Below are 26,299 nucleotides of genomic sequence, written 5' to 3' on the forward strand. Positions count from 1 at the left end.
AAGACCTGCTGCTACAATGAAATAGGGATTAATACACTTGTCTGTTTGTTAGGTGTGTGAAGCAGAATCACATCATTCAGAAGATGTTGGGGCGCAAGAAGTGTGTTTGCACTAAGGGACTGGGAATTCATTTCTGAGAGTGTGGCCAACCTTTGGGAATGAAACTTTTTGCAAGCATAGTGATTGGTCAGGCTCCGTGCCTTGTGAGATCTGCTGTGAATCAATAGGAAAAGAATCCAGTGCTTGCAAATCAGAAGAATCAATATGAGATGTATTGAATGCTGCATCAGTGCTCACAAGTAAACAAGACAATGTCTTTGCATGTTGTGCTGTCAGGCGATACAGAATTTCATACTGGTAATTTGACAATAATAGAGAGCAATGTAGAAGCTTTAGTGCTGTGCAGTCTGGAACTTGTTTCAACAGAGTCAAAGGCTTATATTCTGTGACCAGGAAGAATTTCTGCCATGCTGGTAATGACGAAATTTAGTGACACTGTTCCTTCCTTCTCCAGCTGATTATAATTAACCTGATTGATGTTCAAATTTTTGTAAGCAAATGTGATGAGGCATTCTGTTTTGCATGTTTTATGGGATAAAACTGTCCCAAAGACATGGAAAGAGGCATCAACTAAAAGCACAAGTGGTTTGATTGTAGTGCATAAGGCAAGATTGACAAAGCAATGCATTTTTTCAGTCTGTGAAAAGCTTAGTCACAGACTTTTGTCTAATGGAACAGAACAATTTTATATCTGAGGCAGTTCAGAGGTGTGGCAATTTCCATGCATTAGGAATGGACTTTATGTTGTGAGTCAATTTTCAGAGAACAGCTTGTAGTTCATGTAATTTCTTAGGAGACGGCAGTTTCTAAATTGCTTGCAAATGTTTTGATGAAGTATGAGGGCCGTTGGTATCAGGGGTATGTCCTCAGTATTCAGTTGTCATATTGAAAAAAGGACATTCTTGCTAATTATATTTGAAGTCAGCCTCAGTTAAAACTTGAAAATACAGTCCAAATTTTTAAGTTGTTCCAGTGTTTGTTCGGATATGATCATGTCATCAAGATAATTAAAGCAAGAAGACACCTTAGATGTTACTTGTTCGAGAAAGTTTTGAAACAATGCAGGTGCAGAAGCTCTTCTGAAATGTAGGTGTTGATATTCAAACAAGCTGATGTAAGTACTCGCAACAAAAAATTTTCTTTGTCTCTTTCTCCAATGGTAATTGAAGATAGGGTTTGTCAAGTTCAATTTTTTAGAAGAACTGTCTGCTCGCTAAACAATTCAAAATTTACTCTATACATGGGAGCAGGTGGGAACCAGTGGCTGTCTGTGAATTTACTGTGTATTTGAAGTCCACACAAAGACAAAACTTCCCATTTGGCTTGTGAATTATGACTATCGGTGATGACCACTGACTTGCTGAAATAGGGGCTGTGGCTGGAGTATGGGTTGTCTGTCTCACGTGAAGTGAAAATGGATAGACAGAAATATTGCTTGGCTAAATCTTGAACTTCTTGTGGGTCAGTAACTTTAAGCACTTCACTGAGGCTAGGGTTACGATGCTTTAGAATTTTGGCTCTCAATTTCTGATCTGATAGACAATGAATAATAGCATCACAAAGCATTTCATCCTGATAATTTACTCCATAGACACAATTGAATTTACGGTCTGTAGTCATGCCCTGCAGTTCCACTATTCATTCTTTGTAGAACTGACATTGTGTGCAGAAAAATGTGTACTACACAGTAGCAATGTGTATTTGAACTTCAAAAAATTCATCTAATGTTGCATTTATGACCTCTAGCGGCAAGCTTGGGGCTCGCTGAGAGGAAATAATTTCACTAGGAGGTAGTAGGTGTACACTCCTACAAATGAAAAGAAAAATGCATGTTGTGATTCACCTGTGATTTTGTAGGTGTTAAGATGTTGATGCAGTTGTGTTATGTATTCTTTCTATATTTCCTTCGCATCGTCGAACTGTCAGACTGTTGAAATAGTGGAGGCAGTAGCTGAATTTCTTCCTTAGCTTCTAGTGCCTTATGCTGCTGGGCTGCTTGGGCTTGTACAAGACAAGAAACTGCTGACAGCAGTTCTGTTATTTCTTTACTCTGAAACTGCACAAGAGATGTCAGATGCTGCTCAGCATTTAGATGTTTCTCTCCCTGCCTTGCCATGATTCATTAAATGTCTCAACTTAAATATTTTAGCTTAATATATGCACACACACAATAAAAAGAATTCAATATAAAGAAAAGATTGTCCTGCGCCAGGGTGCAAAGCTCTTGTTCCAATTTCCTTTTGCTCATTGCCAGTCTGTTATGTCTTCTTTGCACGCTGTGTGGTGGATACAGGAGTGAGGAACTGATGTTGTTCATAAACAGACAATTCATGTATTAATTTATTCTACATCTGATATCAAATAGTAAAAATAATACATAACTTTGTTGCCGTTGCTTCTGCATCAGTTGCCAACAGTAGATTTGAATATAGAAATATGATCAGATATGAAAGATTTATAAATCTGTCACTCTTCAGTACAGTGTCTATTCAGGAGATGTAGAGCTCTGGCCTGTACGAAAGTCCTTAAATGTTATTCAACTGGTAAACACACAAAATGGGCTCTGTGCATGAATGTTCACACTTAAGTACACCTGCTGCTGGAGCTTCAGAAGGGATACTTGCATCTCATTGGTAGCAGCATAATTGTTCATGGCAGCATCCTCATGCTTTGGTGGTGGCTGTAGGAAATGCGGTGGCATAACTGGCAGTGCACGTATTTGAAAGTGTGGCCGACCAGATAGTGGCCAATACGACTGAAATGAGGTCCATTCTGTCTGATATTCATCGCCCTCCCAATTTCCGCAATATCCTTGTTAGACCCTGTTTTCCTTCTGCACCCATTTTCTTACATGTGGCTCTTACTCCTGTGACTGTCCCCACTATAAGACTTGCCCTGTGCACACTCCTACCACCCACAACACCAGCCCTGTAATTGGCATAACATATGTTATCAACAGGCAGGGCCACCTATGAATGACACGTCATATTCCAGCTGTTATGTAAATACTGTTCACCCTTTTACATCAGCATCACTGCTACCAAGTTATCAGTTAGGATGAATGGACATAGGCAGCAGGTGTATATTGGCAACACACAATATCCTGTTGCAGAGCTTGCTTTACAAAATGACAGTCATGACCTTGATGCCTGTTTCATCACACATGCCACCTTCCCCCAGACACTAGTTTCTTGGAACTCCACAGGTGTTACATGTCCTTAGTTGTCTCCACCCACATGGCCTTAATTTATGTTAATTTGTTCAGTCTCAGCATTTCTTCACAGTAACTATTCCATTCTTTACTCTCTTTTGGTTTTCTTTTATTTTCTGACTTGTCTATTACCCTCTCCCCCCTCCATCTCTATGACATACTATACACTTAGCTCTTCACTCTTGTTAACTTCTGGATTATGTTTTGCAGTAATATCTATCTTGCATATTTGTCTTCCAGCTGTAATAAGCTTTCTGTTTTCCAAATCTTAGTTGGAGCAGTCCCCAGCAATCAGTCTTTCCTTCTCATCCCATTCAGTGAGTCTCTCCTGACATAGTGTTCTACGTGACTTCTCTAAACTCTCCACATTTCCTTGACCTTTTCCTTCCCCTTCATCCCTTCCGCCAGGAGAAGGAGCCACAGGTTCTGAAAGGTTGCAAATTTAAATACCTTTGAATGTGTGTTCTCCTGCCATTGCTTGATCAGTATATATATTTTTTCTATCCAGCTACATTATATTTTCAAAAATTAATTATTTTTGTTGATATGTTTCACTGTATGCTGCAATGCAAGACATGAAGTCCCTGGCAGTTGATCTTTTCATGTCTCTGCAATGTTCGACTCTGCAATCTGTTTGATCATCATTGAGTGAGAGGAGCCCAAAGTGATGAAATTCGCAGTTAGAGTGTTATGAATTGTTGTTTTAGGAATTCGAGTGAGCTCATCAGTTAACCTTGTAGGTACACAATAAACACCTCCAAGCATTTCAGCCACTTCCTGAATAGTTGACTCATATTGTCGATGATGCTACTGGACATGGATCATTTTCACTGCTTTCTCTATCACAAAATTGTGAATACTAGTTAAAAACATTTTTACAATTCATTGCTTCACTACCATAAACAGTCTGTATTGTTTCAAAAGTGTCTGTGCCACTTTTACCCAACTGAAAACAAAACTTGATATTCATATATTGCTCCTTTGCTCCTTTCACAACCAAAGTTCAAAACTGACTGTTAAAGTATATGTTATTTTGAGCAGTCTGTGATGCCAGCACTGTTAAATTTAAAGTGGAAGGTACTTAAAATACTATGTTAGTCAATTCATTCATCCATACACAGATGGCATTAATTACCCAACTATAGAAGTCAGTCACGTTTCCTGTGGGAAAGACTGTATATACATTTCCTGAACAATTGCTTGTTTTTTATGAAATTGTATTCAGTGTATTTATGGCTGCATCTCAGTACTGTCTTTTCACTAAATATCACGTCAAAAGCCTTTTTATATGAGTTTTTATTTTATATTTAGTTTTCATTTTTCTCGTATTCTTGGACAATGTTGATCTTTTCTTGAAGGTTTAGTAAATTCTGTAAAAGATTATGATGCATTTGACAATGTGGAATGTGAATTTTAAATATCCAGAGGTGGTATTACACAGGGAGCTGTTTTGGATTCACTTATGGCTGTATCTGCTGATACAAAATATATGCCTCAAGCTCTCTGCAGTGTATGGATAGATGGTGCTGACACAGTAATGTTTTTGAGTGGTGTTAGTAATTACAAATAGTGATTTTGTCAGGGAAATCAGTTCTCCATATGATTCTCTTTATTCACACAAATATTGGTAAAATCCCTCCACGAACGATGGATCTTACTAAGGTGGGATGGCTTGTGGCTAACAATACAGCTAGCTGTGTCATAGATTCAACCACATCAGAGGAGTATCTGTGGAGATGCTGGACTAATCCATGGTTCCTGAAGAGGGGCAGCCATGTTTGCAGTAGTTGCAGGGACAACAGTCTGGGCGATTGACAGGTCTGGTCTTGTAACATTAGTCATTGTGCCCATGCTGCACTGGTACTGTGGATGGCTGGAAGCAAGGGGAAACTGCAGCTCTGCTACGTGGCTTTAGGATGATGAAATTTTGTATGTTAAAATTATCTGAAGATAAAATGGTTTATCATTCAGATCTTTGAGTATGCACTACTCAGGAGGATGTCTTTGTCAGGAAAGACAAAATGTGTTCTACAGATTGGAGCATGGAATGTTAGATCCCTTAATCAGGTAGGTAGGTTAGAAAATTTAAAAAGAGAAATGGATGGGTTAAAGTTAGATAATAATAATAATAATAATAATAATAATAATAGTAATAATAATGGTTTATTTGTCCATAATAACTTTTACAGTCGTGGACATAGTCAGTCAGTACATACATGAACAATAATAATAGTTTAGTAGTAGAAATAAAGTACATACAACATTAAAAATCCTTGATGGAGTAAAAACATTTAGCAATTAACAGCTGTTTTAATTTTATTTTAAATATGTTTTCTTTTAACATTTTTATGGTATTTGGCAGTCTGTTGTAAAAAAATCTTCCAGCAGAAAATGGATTATGATCAGTTTCTTTTTTATTTCTGAATTTTATGTGGTAATCCTCTTTCTTCCTTGTATTATAACTATGCATATCACTATTTATTATACTGTGCTCCATATTTTCTTTTACAAACAGCATAGTCCTTAGAACATATAATGAATACACTGTTAGTATATTATGCTTAATTAAGTATTCTCTACAGGATTGACATTTACTAATATTCGCTATTATCCTAATTGCTCTATTCTGGGCTCTAAAAGCCCTATCCCTATATACCGCTGGTGCCCCGCCCCAAGTCTCAATACCGTATTTTAGGTGGGAGTGTATAATACCAAAATATATTTGTCTTAAGAATGGTGACGCTATTATGCTAGAAAGGTGTTTTAGCAGGTAGGTATCACACGAGATTTTTTTTACACATGTAGCTGATGTGCTCCTTCCATGTAAGATGTTCATCAACTATAATACCCAGAAATTTATGTTTATTAATTGTTGCAATTGATAACCTTGCTCAGTATCCACTTATCTTGATTTGTAATTTAGCATAAACTCCATTAGAATGGTCTTTTCCTTATTTAATGCCAATTTATTTTAGTCATATATTCTGTGATGAGGCTAGTGTTCTTCATATTATTTTGCACTGCTAGCTGTTTTGTAGGGCCCCAGCTTATTACCGAGGTGTCGTCGGAATAATTCAAAGGTCTGCATTTTTTGGAATTATTATATCATTGATGTACACAGTGAACAGAAAAGGCCCAATAATACTTCCCTGAGGGACTCCACAGTTAAGAATTTTATAAGATGATTTTACTGTTTGTAGAAGTCCCCCGGCTGTATGATACAACTTAACATATTGTCTCCTGTCAGCAAGGTACAATCTTAACAAATCTAATGCCACTCCTCTGACCCCATAAGTTTCCAACTTATGTAGAAGAATGGAGTGATTTACAGTATCGAAAGCCTTAGATAGGTCTAGAAAGGTGCCAATAAGTTTGTTTCCATCATCAAGTTTATTCAATACTGCTTGAATAAATGTGGCTATGACTTTTATTGTAGACTTGCCCTTCCTAAAACCGTGTTGAGAACTTTTTAATATATTGTACTTAGAGAAAAATGATTCCATTTGATCACGAAATAGCCTTTCCAACAACTTACTAAGTTCTGATGTCAATTAAATAGGCCAATAATTTTGTACGTCAATAGTTTTTCCTTTTTTATGCACTGGTCTTATTTCAGTGACTTTAACAAGTTAGGAAATGACCCCTGTCTGAAAGAGCTGTTTATTAAATGTTGCAGTGGCTTTATTAACTCATTACTGAAGTGAAGTGGCAGAAGGGATAAGACTTCTGGCCAGATCAGCACAGGTTTGTTACCATAAAATCAGATATGGGTAATGCAAGAGTAGGCGTCATAATGAACAAGAAAATATGAGTGTGAGTAAACTACTATGAACAACATAGTGAATGTGTTACCATGGCCAAGATATATGAAGCAAAGACCACAAAAGTACAGATTTATATTCGAACTGGCTCCACAGATGATGAAGAGATTGAAAGAATGTGTGATGGTGAGATAAACAAAATTATTGGGTAGTTAAGAGAGATAAAAATTTGATTGTGATGAGTGACTAGAATTCATTAGTAAGAAAAGGAAAAGAGGAAAATTGTAGAAGAACATGGACTGGAAGAAAGGAATGAAAGAGGAAATTGCTGGAATATCACAATTCTATAATATTTTTTTATCACCTTTATCACAAGTGAATGAACAGTTATTTGATTATACTTATACATTGATGAAGTGAATACCTGTTAACCAGAGATAATATTTACATACAGTGACATTTTATGCACTTTGAAATCTATTATGCTATGCTAAATTCAGTTGTTTTTGTTTAAGGTGGAGAGATTCTGATTTATTATCTATGAGAAACAATCTGTATTGGTATCAGGGGTGTATTGTTAATGTCCTATAATTGAATCATTAAACTACAGTAAACATCCACTACCAACTGTAATGGTGAAGACTTTGATCATATTGATGAGTATTTATTATTATTAAAAGTACACTAAGCTTTCAGAGATACCCTGCATTGTATTGGTGTGAGGTGGACTCAGGCAGTGACAAACCTGCAGTCACACTGCCAAAATAATCTCAGACATCACCACAAAATCACCCAACTTGACACTGTGGTGCACTTGGCTTGATTGTAGCTGCACCAGCAAATATTTCTGTGAAACTTAAACATAACAACAGACACAGAAGTAATTCTCCTATTCACCACAATGGCAACATTAGACACTTAAACACAATTTTTCCAACACACTTAAGAATATGGACGGTGGATAACAAACCACCAGGTAAATTTTACAAGGAGCACAATTTAATCATCGTTATAATAATTGTAAAAGAATGTTGCATATGTGGAAGATACTTAGGGACACTGTAAGGTTTAAGATTGAATATATAATGATAAGACACGAGATTTTGAAACCCTTTTTTGCACTGTAAAATATTTTCAGGGAAAAATGTGGAATTCATGCATAATTTATTGGTTATAAACTGCAGATTGAAATTGTTGGGAAATCAGAGAGGTGGGACCTGGATAAATTAAAGGAACCAGAGATTGTTGAGAGTTTCAGTAGTAGTATTAGGCAATGTTGGAGTGAACAGAGGAAAGGAAAACAATATAAGAAAAATGGTTAGCTTTGAGAGATGAAATAGGGAAGGTAGCAGTGGATCACATAGGTAGAAACACAAGGCCTTCTAGAAAACTCTGGAAAGCACAAAATGTACTGAATTTCATTGAAGAAAGGAGAAAATAAAAAATGCTGCATGTAGCAGGCTAAATAGAACACAAACTTTAAAAAATGAGACAGAAAGTGCAAAATGGCAAAGCAAGAAAAGCTAGAAGACAAATACAAAACTATAGGAGCCTGTATAATGAGGCAAAAGATAGGTTCCACATATACAAAAAGTTAAAGAAATCTTTGGAGAAAAGAGAAGCAGCTGTATGAATATCAGGAGCTCAGATAGAAAGGCAGGACGACGCAAGAAAGGGTAAGTTCGAAGGAGGAAGAAATATATATATGGAGTCTGTATAAGGGAAACAAGCTTCAGCAATATGTTATAAAAATTGGAGAGGTAGTAGCTGTAGATTAGATGGTAGATATGAAACTGCGAGAAGAATTTGCAAACACTGAGAGACCTAAGTGGAAATGATCCCCAGGAATAGATAACATACCCTCAGAATTACTGAGATCTTTGGGAGAGTCAGCCATGACGAAATTATTCCACTATCTGTACAAGATATATCAGACTGGCAAGAAAGCAATGCTGACAAGTGTGAATACTTCTGAACCATCACTTTAATAAGTCATGGTTGCTTGAGGAAGGTCAGTTTGGGTCCCAGAAAGTTGCAGAAAAATGCAAGGCAGAACTTGACCCTATGATCTATCCTAGAAGGCAGGTTGAAGAAAGGCAAATCCACATTTATAATATCTTTTGATTTAGCGAAAGCTTTTGACAGTGCTCACTGGACTACTATGAAATTTTGCAGGTAGTAGGGTAAAATACATTTATATCTTTACCTACATGACTGTGTTGCAACTCACATTCAAGTGCTTAGCAGGACATTTACTGAATCACCTTCAGATCATTTCTCTACAGTTCCACCCTGAACAGTGCATAGGAAAAGGGAATACTTAAATCTTTCATTGCAAGTTGTGATTTCTAGTATTTTATTACAGTGATAATTATTCTCTATGTAAGCTGGCATCAACAAAATATTTTTACATTCAGAGGAGAAAGTTTATGATTGAAATTGCATGAAGAGCTCTCACTGCAATGGAAGACGCCTTGGTTTTAATGATTGCAACTGCAATTTGCATATCATATCTGAGACACTCTCTTCTCTACTTTGCAATAATACAAAATGAGCTGCCATTCTCTGAACTTTTTAATGTCCTCTGTCAGTTTTCTGTCTGGTAAGGATCCCATACCACATAGTATTTTCTGCAGAAGAGGACAAACAAGCATAGTAAAGGCAGTCTCTTTAGAAGTTCTGTTGCATCTTTTAAGTGTTCCACCAATAAAATGCAAGCTTTGGTTTGCCTTCCCCACAACATTTCATTGTGATCATTCCAGTTGCACTTGTTCATTTATGTGATTTATTGTGTAACTCTAATTTAACAGATTCCTTTTATTACTCATCTGGATGACCTCACACTTTTCACTATTTTGAGTCAATTTCCACTTCCCACACCCTACAGGTATCTTGTGTACATTATTTTGCAGTTAGTTTTGATCTTCTGATGATTTTACTAATGGTAAACATCATCTGTAAACAATCTAAGAGAGCTGCTCAGATTGTTTCCAAAATTAATTGTATAGGTTAGGGTCTATACAGCAGAGGGTTTATAACTCCTTCTTGGGTAACACTTCAGTTTTATTCGATGCTATGACTTTCTGTTAATTATTGCGAACTAGAAGAAAAAAAGATTAGGATTAATGTCTTGTTGATAATGAGTCCATTAGAGATAAAGCACATGCCCAGATTATTTGTTAAGGATGTGGTAGGAAATTGGCTGTGCCCTTTGAAAGGATCCATCCTACTGCAAACTGTGACATTTCTGATAGGAAATCACAAATCTAGTTGCACAGGTATATCAATCATAGGCACGAGTTTGATTAAAAGCTGCTGGTGAGAAATGGTGTCTAACAACTTTAGGAAATCTAGAAAAATGAAATCACTTGAAGATCTCTTGTCGATAACACTCATTACTTTATGTAAATGAAAAGATAGCTGTATTTCACAAGAATGATATTTTCCAGTTCCTTGCTGACTGTGTGTCAATAGATTGTTTTCTTCAATGTAATTCATAATGTTCGAATACAAGGAGCAGAAAATTATTTACAACTTCTTCTGAAACCAAACTGTTGTTATATTTGTCATAAAAAAAAAATTAAATCATGGCAATATTTGAGAAGGGAGTGAGACATGGTTGTAGTCTATCCCCAGTGTTATTCAGTCTGTACTATGAGCAAACAGTAAATGAAACCAAGGAGAAATTCGGAGAGTTAATTAAAGTTAAGGGAGGAGAAATAAAAATATAAACCCTTTCCAACCCAATTTTTCTACTCTGTGCATTCTCCCTAACTCTTACTTATTTTACCCGGATAAGGATGTGATGGATTACAGGTTATTATGCTTCTGTCTAGAAAACATTAATCCAGTTTGAGGTCAGGTGAACATCTTTATTTTCCTTTACACCAGTTTTTAAAACTACATATGGTATTTTTGTTTGTGGTTGTTTATAATTTTTTCTGTATTTTACTTCTTAAAACATTCTTCAGAGTGGAGACCAGGCTTACTATTGCATGTTTCACAACAGAAAATTGTTTCTCTGCTTCCTTCTTTTTCCTTGTGTGTGCTGCAAACCTTGCTATCCTTGCTTGATTTTCTTCTTATTTTGCATTATAAAATGCACCTTCTCATTTAGTTTCCCTTGGTGTCAGACAACGATGGTCTTGCTCTCTTCTTTCAATTTGAATTTCATGCCTAGCTGACTTGTCTTCCTGTATTTGTCTTTCCATAATATCGAATGTGAGAAAAAACATGACCATTTTCTGAATCATGCAGAAAGAAAACTTGTGAACCCTACTTCATAGGATTTCTTTAAACCCTGTAATGCTCTTGTCCATAGCCCATTTCATTTTGGTACCGTACATTGAATTTGTTCTAGCCAGTCTTCTGTAAAATAATCAACTAATTCTGCTCTCAAATTCAAGTCCATGTTCAATATTACACTCAGAAAAACCTTCCATTGTTCTAATGAAACATCCCTCAATGAGTGCCACATAGACCATTTTGTAAATTGAGTGACTTTCTGTATCTTTTCTTCACCATACATATTTTTAGCATTCACAAAGTCTCTAATAAAGTTCTCAGTGAATAAGAGTTGGAAATATTGGATTTTGGTCAAACACCATGAGTAATGGTGAAACCTGGTTGTATGACAGAAAAAGAAAACATCATGCAATCACCATCAGCATCCAAGTATACTTTCCAGGTATGTGCTACAGATTGTTTCTTTTCACCACTTTCCACTGCACCAGTAGATTTTGATTCACTATCCCACAGAACACTGCACACATTGGATGTTTCTTCCCAGTCACTTTCAGTATTAAATCCTTTGTCTTCAGCATCTTCAGAAAGCCACCTGGCAATATCATCACCACTGACATATTTTCTATCGGAGATTATCCTACTAGACATGAGAAAATGTAACGTGATTTGAGTCACCAGATCTTCCTACTAAGTGCTGCCAAGCACCTAGCAAAATTTGAGCAGTGTATCTCGACAGAAAGCACAGTAACGGAAATGTGTCAGACATTGGAGCTATAGCGGAAAATCCCAACAGTGGATTGGAAAGATGAAGGTTTGCAGATGACATTGTTATTCCGTCAGAGACATCAAAGGTCTTGGAAGAACAGTTGAACAGAATGGATAGTTTCTTGAAAGAGATTATAATGTGAACACAGACAAAAGTAAAACAAAGGTAATGGAATGTAGCTGAATTAAACATATGTTGAGGGAATTTGAGTTGCAATAAGACACTAAGTGTAGTAGATGAGTATTGCTGTTTGAGCTGCAAAATAACATGATGGCCGAAGTAGAGAGGATGTAAAATACAGTTCCTATGACAAGAAAATCATTTCTGAAAAAGGTAAATTTGTAAATATTGAATACAATTTTGAGTGTTATGAAGTATTTTCTGAAGGTATATGAATGAAGTGTAGCCTTGTATTAAAATTAAATGTGGAGGATAAACAGTTCAAACAAGAAGAGAATAGGAGTTTTCAAATGTGGTGCTATTGAAGGCTGCTGATATTAGATGGGTAGATTGAATAACAGAGGACAAGGTACTGAACTGAATTGGAGAAAATAGAAATTTAGTGCAAAACTTTGCTAAAAGAAGGGGTTGATTGATAGGACATGTCCTAGGGCATCAAGGAACAGGCGGTTTGGTAAAGGGGGGAAGTATCGGGATGGGGGGAGTAAAAATCATTGAGTGAAACCAAGAGATGAATGAATACAGTAAGCAGCTTCAAATTGATGTGGACTGTGAAAATTGGAAATGTGTGGTGAATTCCTATGGCACCAAACTGCTGAGATCATCAGTCCCTAGGCTTACACTAAGGACAACACACACACTCAAGCCCAAGGGCGGACTCGAACCTCTGACGGGGGGAGCTGCGCGGAACATGACAAGGCACCTCAGACCGCGCAGCTAACCTGTGTGACTATAGATTGTGGTAATGATGCAGAGATGAATAGGCTTATATGAGCTAGACTAGCATGGGGAGCTGTGTCAAATCAGTCTTCGGACTGAAAACCACAACAACAACAGTGCTAAAATTTCAGGTTGAGAGTTATTAGAAGCTGCACTAACATGTTATTCTGCATTCAGTATGAGATAATATCACTTATCAAGCTTAGTAGCACTATATTTGCTCAAAAATGCTTGCTAAAAGTCCTGTGAGAATTTAAATCTGTGACAATTGGAAATGACTGTAGCCAGTAGCTCCTTCCATGGGCAGTGTTAACAGATGAAATTACGATTGACCACTCATAAGTAGTATATTGCAGTATATTCCACTAAATTGCTAAATTGAGTATTCTCTATTACATTAGGGGTTATATGGTTGATAATGTCTGCTGTAAGGTCAGTTAAAATTTTATGCTGTTTGTCCTTAAATTTCAAGGAGTAGTAACATTTAAACAGAGTGTCATTCCATCATACTTTTCTTAATGTTCCCATTTACTTTGCTATTCAGGTTGATCAGGTTGCTGATGTCTGCATGCAGAAAATGTGACCCTGATACATTGCTGTCAGCAATCTATGATGCAGAACTAGAAGAAGGAGACCAACGTTCTTCAAAGCCTGCACTTCAAAATATGTTGGATGTAGTTCTTGAACTTGGTTTCTCAAAAAGTGTTATCATGTCACAGATTTGGAGGAAATGTAGAAGATCAGGTATGTACTTTTAAAGCAATGGAAAGCAATTACTAGTTTTATGTGTTGCTATGATGAATGAAACACAACTGTTGGTTAAAATTGTAATTAATGTACACTAATGTTGACAGCCTGCTAGTTCAGTTAGATCTTTTAGGCACCTCCACAAAATTATATTCAACTGTTTTTACTTCTCTGTTCAGGTCAAATTACGAAGACCTATTGTGAATTGTGGTGTATTAGTCTCTATAAGACACATAACCTAAATCATTTGATTCAGGTATGGAAGACACATCAAAATCATGGTAAAATTTCACCATACACATAGGACACCTGATGTTAATAGACAGGAATTCTTCAGCTAAACAGTAGCATTTCTCCCACAGAATCTGCTGTAGTTTTATTTTTAGAATCTCTGACTTCTTATTAAAAATGTTTTTGCCCATTGACTTGTTATATTTTGTCGTTCCCAATACTGTGGAGCCCATGCATATGACTTCAGTTTGTTTGTGGGCAGTATAAAATTCATTTTATTTCTTGTGTTGTATGCTTGGTTAAAATGATTGTCTTCAGATGATTTTTGTCTGCTATGTCGGTGGATTATAACTTCATCATTGTGTATGGAGGGAACAGTTAGGATTTGCAATTTGCAGAATAATACACGACAAGTTTCTGTTTGCTGTGCAGTACACATTTATCTCATAATTTTCATCTACAGTTTTTGTGTTCAAGAACTATTTGAACATCTCCAGAAAATGATACCATATCTAATGACAGATTCAAAATAACTATGATATGCCATTTTTGATGCACTCATGTCAGTAGGGTTTGCTAGTATTTGCACTGCAAATGAAAAACTGCTTAGTTTGCTTAATAGGAAGTCAATACATGCATTCCAGCTTAACTTTTTGTCCATATTTAGTCCTAGGAATTTGATTGTTACATTGTATTTTGAGTTTCACATATTTTGAATGTTTGGTTTTGAAACGTACCATGTGGATTTTTGCAATGCTCAGTTTCAACCCATTTAACTGGAACCATTTATATAGGGTATCCAGTTTGCTCACAATGGAACTTGGAATTTTTTCTGATCATCATCTTCAATTAAAACAGAAGTATCATCTGCAGACAGAATTTACGGGGAATTTGTATTTACGGGTAAATCATTTACATAGAATATGGACAGTATTGGCCCCAAAATTGACCCTTGAGGCACAAATTGATACTGTATTCCATTTTGTGCAAGTATGATGTATGCCATTTCAGAGCACTATCCTTAATGCCATATGTATATAATTTGTAGGTAAGTAAGGCATTATTCAGGGAATCAAATGCTTTTGTAAGATCACAGAAGATGCTTATGATCTTACTCCTTTGATCTAATTCTTTGCATATCTTTTCAATAAAGTTATTTTCTGCATCCAGAGTGTTTCTTCCTGGTTGGAATGCAAACTTTTTACTTATAATAATGGGGTCATTCCATGTTAACTCAACCGATTTGAGAAAATGTTCCAGCTGATAGTCTGAGATTTGCTGAAATTTAGCACACGAATGCTATCAAGTGTGGAACACTCACGTACAAAATTCTAAGTTCCTCTGACAATTAGTTCCAGAATTATGGCTTGTGAAAGAAGGTGACATGACCCAGTAATTGCAACCCGCAACTGGCAATCTATCTTCAGACCCAACTTCAGGTCTTAATAACTTTGGAACTATTCCGCACAGTCCACTTAGAGAACACACCCTATGAATGTGATTAAAAAAATGTAATACGTTAAAAGGTACATATTGTAGCTGACCTCTATACCAAATATAATTCACTCAAAAAGGGTATAAATTTTTTTGTGGTAAGCTTAATGTGGCCTAAATACACGCATAACTCATCTTGCCCATATCAGTTACACAAACAAAGTTACATGCACACAAAAATACAAAAATTTGAAAAATTATGTGAAAAACATGGATTTTTCTAAGTGTGGTAGCACAAAAGGGGCAAGTGATATCCAAGCCAAATTTCAAACACTGCATAAGTACACTATAATATAATATGTGGCAAAATTGCAAGTGTCAGAGAGCTGCATCAAACCAGTCTCAGGACTGAAGACCACAACAACAACAACAACAACAACAACATTGCAAGGCATTTGTGTACAATAAAAGTTGACAGAGATGTATTAGGTCACATTTCTTTTAACACGATTTAGCAAGAAATAGTGATGATGCAGACAGCTTGTTTCAGATAAAGCTGCAGCAATTGTTGGGAACCATTAGTAACAGAAAGTTAAACAATGGTAGTTTTCACGGACAGAATGAGTCATTGGTAGGCAGGAACAACAAAGGAAAGAAACAACAATTACAGGTTACTCATGTTATTAAGATTCTAGTTCAGACTGGTCAGTACTGTTGTGGAAAGTCATTATGGAGGCAGAAGAGTGTACTAGTGGTGCTTTTGTTCAAACAAGTTGCAGTACTGGTAGAGCACAAACATCTTAATGTCATAAAACAACACATGGAACAAAATGTGGGATTTGCTTTGTACTGTATGATCTGGATGAACCGGACCAAGATGGTATGTAGATCCGGGATACACTCTGTGGGCACAAGAAGTACAGTTCCAGGATACTTTAGTGTTTGTTATCACCATGTGAAAGTGTTTCTGGATAAGTATTCTTTCCTACAAAGAAGTTGTTTCGATCTATTTCGGATTCATAAGAAGACAGTGAAGTGTAGCCTCAGAGAAATTGATATAAAATCAGTATTGAAAGTGAATCAGTGCATGGGACTTAACATGACACCAGGACAAAAGTTATGTTCCAGGTGTGTTACACTGCTAAAAATGAAGAATATTCTGACAATTTACATGACAGTGACAAAGAGTATCAGCCCCCTACAACCACAGTGGATGAGCAGTTAAATACTTCAGTGACTGCTCTTGGTTTGTTTCCCATGAAGACACACAAAGTTGGGAAAAGAGACAGGCCCAGCTATGGAAGAAAAAGCTACAAGAAGCTCAAATGGAATTAAAACACAAAATATCTGACACACTAATGGTGGAAGAGGAATAACTATCTGCTCCAAAGGAACAGGAAATCATGCCAGAAATGCTCTGATTTGGACAAAATTGTGCATGATTTGAAAGAAAAATGTGCCATATCCACACGTCAGAAAAAAGTAGCAATTCTTACCCTTGCACCTTCCAACTGGTCTATTGACTACACTGCAAAGGAATTCAATGTTTCTACATATACAGTAAAGCAAGCTAGGAAAATAAAAGCAACCCAAGGAGTGCTTCCACAACTTCAGCAGGCTCAGGGTAAGCAATTGAGTTCAGAAATAAAGGCGCTAGTGTCTGAATTTTATGAAAATAATGACTACAGCCAAATAATGGCTGGAAAAAAAGACTATGTAATGGTGAAAATGGGAAATGTATGTGTACAGTTGCAGACTGTTGCTATGGAACATATCAGAACTATATGTAGAATTCAAGGAAAAGTATCCTAATGCCAAAATAGATTTATCATCTTTTTTCAATCTTCTGCCAAAATGGGTTGTGCCTGTAAGTGCAGGGGGCACACACAATGTTTGTGTATGTGAGACCCACCAAAATGCTAAGCTGATGTTTGCTGCTATAAAGGATTCTGGTCTGGATTACAAAGGTGCAATGAAGCTGCTAGTGTGTGACATCAGTTCCTACCAGTACATGATACACAGGTGTGGAAAGTGTCCTGGTAAGGCAAATCTTGCAGAACACATGAATAACAAAATGTATGGTGAACTCTTTATGGATGAGGATGAATTTCTTTCTTAAAAACATGGACACACATGGATCGCACAAGTCTTGAAACGAAGCAAAGTACAGTGGAAGATTTTGTTGAAATGTGTTGTCAAAAAATGAACAAACTGATGACACACAGCTTCCCAGCAACAGCACAATCGGCTTATCTCCAGTTTTGTAAGGATAATTTGAAACAAGATGAAATTATAGTAATACTAGACTTTTCTGAAAATTATGCATTTTTAGTTCAAGATGCCATCCAAGGATATCATTGAGACAACAGTCAAGCAACTCTCCAGCCATTTGCAATTTACTATAGAGGTGAATCAGGTGATGTGTCTGTCGTGAACCTGTGCATTTTTAGTGACTGTTTAATTCATGATGCCATTGCAGTTCATGCCCACATTCACACTGTCATGGCATATGTGGAAAAAGAAGCTGCCTTACATACATTTTGTGAAATACTTCAGTGATGGGGCAGCTAGTCAGTACAAAAACTGTAAAAATCTCAAAAATTTATGCATGCATTACCTTGATTTTCAGATTCATGCAGAATGGAATTTTTTCGCAACAAGTCATGGTAAAAATGTATGCTACCATTAAGCGCATGACATCACGAGCTAGTCTGCAGCACCCTACAGAAGGTCACATTCTAACACCTTTTCAATTATTTACCTGGGTACAGAAAAATATCTCTGGCATACAATCATTCTATGTTTTGAAAGATGAGGTGAAATCAGTCAAAGAGTTGCTAAAAAGCAGACTAGAACACGTTAAAACTATTGCAGGCATAAGGAGTCATCATCACTTCTCTCCAGCAGACTCTGACAATGTGCAGATGAGTAGAATGTCCGGTTATAACTAAAGGTTCATACACAACATGTGTCTTCACAGTGTGTCTGACTCAGGATCCAGAAGCAAAAGCAGCAACATACAACCAGGTTGCTATGTTATTGCTGTTTATGATGACAAATGGTACTTAGGATGAAGGTGATGTATTTGTGAACTTCATGGCACCAGTAGGACCATCAAGATCACTTCATTGGCCACATTTGGCAGACAGGTGTTGGATTCCTTTTGAACATATTTTTATGACAGTTCCAGTTCCTACCATAGTGTCAGGAAGACAGCGGCAACAAAAATTAGGTTTTTAATATTTTGCATAATTATTGACAAAGTTTGAAAACTTAAAATTCAGTCATAACCTATTCATCAGAACATATAATACTGTGTTAAAAGTTTAATGCAAGTGGATAGATTAAAAAATCTACTCACCAAGCAGCAGCAGGAGGACATACACACAAAAGGTTTAACTTTCACAAGCTTTTGGTGGAGCCAGTGGCTCCTCCTCCTGGCAGAACAGTTGAAGGCATGCCAATACAACTCACACAGCATGCGTTCTCCCCTCTAAGGACTAAACATATGTCAATTTCTCTCTTCAATATTTCTTCCGGTTCAGATTTTTCAGGTCTGATTTCCATACCATTTCAGGAGGCAACTTATAGTTTTTACAAAATTTCATTTTTTATATAATTGGCATGTATGTTCAGTCGTTTCATCATTTTACATCTATTTGTACTTATGAAGAATCTGAGTAATTTGAATTCTAATTATTGGCTGCCTATTCATAGCTAAGATTATCAGATAGATAGTTAATTCTATGTTCTGCAGATCATTTTTGCATTATATATGCATGACAAAGACAGGAGCACAGAATTCAAGCTTAAAAATCACTTACCCAGTGATGTGAAGAATCCAGTTGTTACATACATAAAATAGAATGTATAAATGTATGTATGTCCAGTAGGGTGTCCCAAGATATAATGGGTAATTTTTTTTCATGAAATCGAAAACACATATCCTCTCTTTTTTTCTGTTTGACCTTAATAATTCACATACTAAATACTATTACAATTAAATTATTATAACAAGTGCCGAGTTGACATTAAACATGAGATTTGAAAACTTTTACTATGTGGGAATGGAGGGATTCTGGAACTTAATGACTGTTTGGTAAATAAAACACCAAATTGCCCAAACCACATTTTTTCACTATTTAACTATTTAACATTAGTCTCTAAATTTTTGTTTCAAAGTTTGTTTTCTGCAGTCAAGATAAATCTTTCGGTGTTCTTGTACACAATGTAACCAAGATTCAACCGTGAAAGTCTTGCATCAACTTCACAGCTCTTTCAGCTGTATCATTCACTGCTCTCTGTGCTGAAACCTTCTTTCTGGTTTCTTGAAAGGAAGCATTGTTTGACCACATAGCAGGACAATCATGGAGAAAACTGTCATCAATTTTAAGGTGATGGAACAATGACTTTCTTCTGACTGAAATGAAGTCATAGATGTTTTCTTATGTAATTAAGAGAGAGCAAACCAGTTAACAAAATTGTGATGTAAACTGAAAACTAAAGAAACAATGTCTTTATTCATTTATATAACTCACCATACAATGGACCACAAAGTTGTTCCTTTGAAGGGATGTAATGGCTTGCATGAGCTGATAAATTATCTTTGGTTAAATTTTCAGCCATTTTTACTTTTGTTTCTAGATCCATATCATCATCAAACAGTGACAAGACAGAAACTTCATCAGCCAAATACCATAAATGCTGGCTTATCTTCTGTAGAGCTGCTTTTGAGATGTCTTTTTTCGTATGCCTTCATTGACTTCAAAAAGCACAAATCTTGGTCGGTTTTCTTCCTCAATAGTTCTGATGCGCAATGTTTCCTCTTTATTAGCCAGTTTCTTGTCCACTCCAGCTAAGTGACCAGGCCAACTTGGCTCTCTCTGCCAATGTAAAAAGATTTTATCTTCATTTATTTTCATTAACCCAATAGCGTCGTGCATTGCCATATGGCAACGTTTGTAACACGTTTTGAAAAATCGTTGATTCCACGACATCAGCAAAGCGAGAGTGTTGGCAGCACTGGATTCCGTTCCACAAGACTGTAAAGATCACTACAATGCAAGAGTTTTAACAATACATTTAAATTCTGCGGCATAAGCAGTGATGAAAGTCGTCGTTTGCTGAATGATGAAGAAAAATGGAGTATAAGTTCGAGTAAGTACTTTTTACACAGTAACTTACGATATATAATTTGGTTTTTTAGTTTGGTTGTGCTTTAAATACTCAAATATATATTCTTTGGAGGTTACTGCTTGCTGTGAAATAAATTACGTTCACTTAGGCCGTTTGAACGTCGATGTTGCCATAGGCGCTAGTAAAAGGACGAATTTTCTCTTTTTTGTGTTATAAGAGATTTCTCGCTTGCTGGGGTGCTAGAGATTCTCTATAATGACAATATTGAAGGTGATGTGTTTGTTGAGCCCCCAGATCCGAATGTAGACACAGATGAAGATTAGGGAAATGAATAGAGAAGAATGATGCCATTATTGTATGTGCAGTGGCTGTACAACTCAGTTGTCACAATCTCTTCTTCATGTGGTGCCCAAGAAGTTGGCCAAGTCAAGAGATTCTCAGAAGTAAAAAAGCGAAATATAATGATTCCCAGACCAAAACTGGTAGCCAAATATAATACTTATATGGGAGGTGCTGATCAGATTGATCAGAATCTAGCTTGCTATCGCATTGCAATAAGAAGCAAGAAATGGTACTGGTGTCTCTTTACATGATGTTAGAGTCGCCATACAAAACAGTTGGATTTTGTATAATAAAGCAAGAAACTAAACTATTTCTCAGTTTGATTTCAAGAGAGAAGTAGCAACAATGTGCTTGGAAAGACAACAAGCTTTACCAAAAGCAGCCGGGAGACCATCTGCATGAAGGGCGTGTTCTGACAGCCGCATATCAGATTCAATTAGGTTAGATAAGACAGACCACCTCGTCCATCACACAGAAGGAAAGAAGAAGAAAAGGTGTGCACACAAGGACTGTAAATCAATTGTGAGAACTATGTGTTCAAAGTGTAATATGGGATTGTGTATTGACTGTTTTATTCCATTGCATGTAAAATAATGCTGAGTTCAAGGTTTGATTTTTGATTATTAATTGTACTGTTTTGTTGTTGTTATGGTCTTCAGTCCTGAGACTGGTTTGATGCAGCTCTCCATGCTACCCTATCCTGTGCAAGCTTCTTCATCTCCTAGTACTTACTGCAACCTACATCCTTCTGAATCTGCTTAGTGTATTCATCTTTTGGTGTCCATCTTTGATTTTTACCCTCCACGCTGCCCTCCAATGCTAAATTTGTGATCCCTTGATGCCTCAGAAAATGTCCTATCAACCGATCCCTTCTTCTTGTCAAGTTGTGCCACAAACTCCTATTCTCCCCAATCCTATTCAATACCTCCTCATTAGTTATCTGATCGACCAATCTAATCTTCAGCATTCTTCTGTAGCACCACATTTTGAAACCTTCTATTCTCTTTTTGTCCAAAATATTTATCGTCCATGTTTCACTTCCGTACATGGCTACACTCCATACAAATACTTTCAGAAACGATTTCCTCACACTTAAATCTATACTCGATGTTAACAAATTTCTCTTCTTCAGAAACGCTTCCCTTACCATTGCCAGTCTACATATTACATCTTCTCTACTTCAATCATCATCTGTTATTTTGCTCCCCAAATAGCAAAACTCCTTTACTACTTTAAGTGTCTCATTTCCTAATCTAATTCCCTGAGCATCACCCGATTTAATTCGACTACATACCATTGTCCTCATTTTGCTTTTGATGATGTTCATCGTATATCCTCCTTTCAAGACACTGTCCACTCCTTTCAACTGCTCTTCCAAGTCCTTTGCTGTCTCTCACAGAATTACAATGTCATCAGCGAACCTCAAAGTTTTTATTTCTTTTCCATGGTTTTTAATACCTACTCCTAATTTTTCTTTTGTTTCCTTCACTGCTTGCTCAATATACAGATTGGATAACATCGGGGAGAGGCTACAACCCTGTCATCTCATTCCCTTTGCAGCCACTGCTTCCCTTTCATGCCCCTCGACTCATATAACTGCCATCTGGTTTCTGTACAAATTGTAAATAGCCTTTCGCTCCCTGTATTTTACTCTGCCACCTTTAGAATTTGAAAGAGAGTATTCCAGTCAACACTGTCAAAAACTTTCTCCAACTCTACAAATGCTAGAAACGTAGGTTTGTCTTTCCATAATCTTTCTACTAACATAAGTCGTAAGGTCAGTATTGCCTCACGTGTTCCAATATTTCTACGGAATCCAAACTTATCCTCCCTGAGGTCGGATTCTACCAGTTTTTCCATTCATCTGTAAAGAATTAGTATTAGGATTTTGCAGCTGTGACTTATTAAACTGATAGTTCGGTAATTTTCACATCTGTCAACACCTGCTTTCTTTGGAATTGGAATTATTATATTCTACTTAAAATCTGAGGGTATTTCGCCTGTCTTATATATCTTGCTCACCATATGGTAGAGTTTTGTCAAGACTGGCTCTCCCAAGGCTGTCAGCAGTTCTAATGGAATGTTGTCTACTCCCGGGGCCTTGTTTCGACTCAGGTCTTTCAGTGCTCTGTCAAACTCTTCACGCAGTATCGTATCTCCCATTTCATCTTCATCTACATCCTCTTCCATTTCCATAATATTGTCCTCAAGTACATCGCCCTTGTATAGACCCTCTATATCTCCTTCCACATTTCTGCTTTCCATTCTTTGCTTAGAACTGGGTTTCCATCTGAGCTCTTGATATTAATACAAGTGGTTCTCTTTTCCCCAAAGGTCTCTCTAATTTTCCTGTAGGCAGTATCTATCTTACCCCTAGTGAGATAAGCCTCTCCATTCTTAAATTTGTCCTGTGCTATAAAGTATCAATTGTATGATGAAGACTGAATAATATATTTGCACAAAAATTGTATATGTAATAAGATATTTCAATAAACTACTTATTTTAGTTGAAGTTGTAATCCATATAAATTTAGGTAGTGAAAGCGCTTATTGCCATATGGCAGCATCAAATATCTCATTAATGGCAGTAATGACTTTTGTCAAAACAACTTTGTTGTGTAATTTATTCCTTTTACAGACATAATAATGCATTTAAAAAAAAAAGAAAATCACGAAAAAATTAATTCCTGCACTAATGGGTTAGCTGAAGCGCATCGGCATGTGCAATTTTGGAGAAATCATCCAACTTGTTGACAAACTCTTGTCGGCACTGCTCAAATACCTTTTGGGTTCTTGTGCATTTTTTTGTAACTCCCTCTAAACTTGATATAGGTTCATTAATTTCTTCACACAATTAGGTACAGATGTGGAAGGCATATGCGCCTTTTCCCAAAAGGTCATACATTTCCAAATAGTGAGATTCGAACTTTCATTGACAGTTAAATTCATTTCCCAGATATTATAAAATAAACCTGCTAGAACTTGTCCATTAGATGGCAGTTTCGAATCTTTTATCTGATGTTTCACCACACCTATTAAAAATATATCCATTTTAGAACTACTACATAATCCCACTGACATTTTCACTTTCTGACAACAGTTTAGACTTACAGTGTTAGAAACATACCGACATAAGTGCGCACACCTTCGCCTTTCTTACCAAGTACAGCCAACCTGACATGTTTCAATGCAAGTCGGCACAGGTTGCCAACATCCTAAGATTCTGAAATTTTACATATAGTTGTATTGGCATCGTACAAATAAATTAAGAGGGTATGTGTTCAAATAAAAATTACTTCGAATTTTTGGGACACCCTAATGTCCAACATCTCCTCCTAATCTACTAGATTGCTTTTTACCAAATTTGGTACACATACTACTTGCTGTATAGGAATCATCACTGTGAGGATTAGAAACTCCTAGCTCCCTTAGGAATGGAGATGTTGACCAAAAAGTGTTTTCTACTCCTGATTTGTAGACTGCCTTGCACAACAGGTATGATGTGGGGATAGTATGGGCCTGCATTTCAGGGGCTACACATGCAGATGGGCATGGCTCATTAGAGAGGAGGGAAGCAGGTTGGTAGTGAGAGAGGGGAGGAGGATAAGTGGACAGAGAAAGGAATGAGGAAGGTGGTGGACAGATGGAGACAGCAGGAGTTTATAGGCAGAGAGTGGGGTTGGAGGGAATGCTCAGAGAAAGGGAAGGGGGGACAAGGAGGTGGACAGATATAGAGGGGAGAAGCCATGTTGTGTGAGTTGTATTGGCATGCCTTGCAGTGGCTACACGTGTGTATGGGGTGCCCCTGGGGCTCATGGCCCTTTGTGAGATTATGCGTGGTGCAAATGGGGCCCCAAGCTATTGTGGCCCTTTCTTCCTTCTTGGGCTGCTGTCCCTTCCCTGTGCCCCTCCTTCCTTCTTCTCTCTTCTTACCCTCTGCACCCTCCTCCCCCTCTGTCAGTGTCCTTGCTTACGTCGGCCTGCCTGACCTTCTGGTATCTGCAATCTTTTATGGTTTTGCTCCTCTCGGTTCTTGTTTTTTTTTACTTCATCTTTATTTTTCCGCATTTTTTGTCCACATTTGAGGTTTGGCCTCCTGTTCTAAGTTCTGTCCCTGTAGTGTAAGCCAACTGAGGAAGAACACTTTATTTCAAGTCTTCAGCATGTGGTCATATTGGCTACCCTCTGAGTGGAGGGCCAGGCTTGCCATCTTGGAGTGAAATCTTCTCTGCATTACCTGACCTGCACCAGGACTGATGGGATCACATTCATCAGCATAGAACCATTATTTTTCATAGAAACTATCATAGACTAGTTTGGTGAAGTGGGCATTATGAGTAAGATACGGTAGGGTTTGCTGGTGATCAAAACTTTTTGTACCACCCAGTCTGCAGCTCTTTGTGCCTTTGACCTCTTGACAACATCCTGGTGTGCATTACTCATCACCAGTCTTTGAATATGATCATTTTTCAGAGGGACCTCATCCTTCAAATTGATGAAGAATTCAGGACCAATCTGGGATGGTGAGACATTAATTTTTTTCAGCTTTTCCAGAAAGGCCGTAAGGACAATTGCATCAATACAGGCAACTGTGTTCTGGCATTTGAGGGGGACCCTGCCAGAGAAAGTCAAGATTATAGTTTATCGGTGTGATGTGAAACCATTCTTCCCACCACCCATGAGGTGTTTTCAGTGTTTACATTTCAGGAACATGTCTCTCCACTGTACAGAAGACCCTGTTCCTGTTGAACATGGGTGCCCACTCCTTGAAGGGATCTCCTCTGTTCCGCCACTCCTGTTCATTAATTGCCATGGCCATCATTCTCCACACTTGCCAGCTTGCCTGGTTTATAAGAAGGAAAAGAAAATACAGGAGTATATGTCCCTTGACCATATACTTTACACTTAGTCTCATCGGAAATATGACCATCTTCACCCTGTGTCTATGACCTCTAACTTTGCCTCTTCTTTATCCCACCGCCTCTCGTCTCCCTCTCCTCTGCGGTTCCCATTCCCTCCCTTCTGGGTACCACTCATCCTACCCTGCTGGAGAAGCGTCCCCTTTCTTCAGAGCCTGCCGGAGATGGGACCCTCTGCTGGGATCTGGTTTCTCCCAGACACTAGGCCTGCTGCTACACTTTGGCCACGGGATTGACAGCCTGTGTATCAAAAGGTCACCCGTGCTCTCTCGGTTCCATATCTTGCTGAAATGTGCTCTCTCTGTGGGCCTTGCCCTAATCAGACTCAGAAAAGAAGAAGAAGAAACATAACTCATCAGACAAGACCTCTCTGGTGCACCTAGAGGTGCCAAATCCCTCTTGCAATCTAAGTCCGACCTCTTGTTTATGGATTTCACCCCATCCCTGTAGGTGATGGATGGTGACACAGCAGTGTGACCAGCTTTGGCTTGTTCACCCCCATTTGGATCCTCATTTTGTGCTTATTCATTGGAAATGTAGTGGGTTC

At 37.5% G+C, this 26,299-nt stretch overlaps 1 protein-coding gene across 3 annotated transcripts in view; it reads left to right on the forward strand.

Annotated features, from left to right (window-relative positions):
- The window catches only part of LOC126342147 (ankyrin-1-like), a 279,165-nt gene that overhangs the window by 219,879 nt on the left and 32,987 nt on the right, over nucleotides 1-26,299 (forward strand). For all 3 annotated transcript variants that reach the window (XM_050001830.1, XM_050001829.1, XM_050001831.1), the window contains one exon: nucleotides 13,488-13,687. In XM_050001830.1, the coding sequence (XP_049857787.1) occupies nucleotides 13,488-13,687 (200 nt within the window). The remainder of the gene's footprint in view (nucleotides 1-13,487; nucleotides 13,688-26,299) is intronic.

The sequence above is a fragment of the Schistocerca gregaria genome, chromosome 1 (assembly GCF_023897955.1).
Source record: "Schistocerca gregaria isolate iqSchGreg1 chromosome 1, iqSchGreg1.2, whole genome shotgun sequence".
Lineage (NCBI taxonomy): Eukaryota > Metazoa > Arthropoda > Insecta > Orthoptera > Acrididae > Schistocerca > Schistocerca gregaria.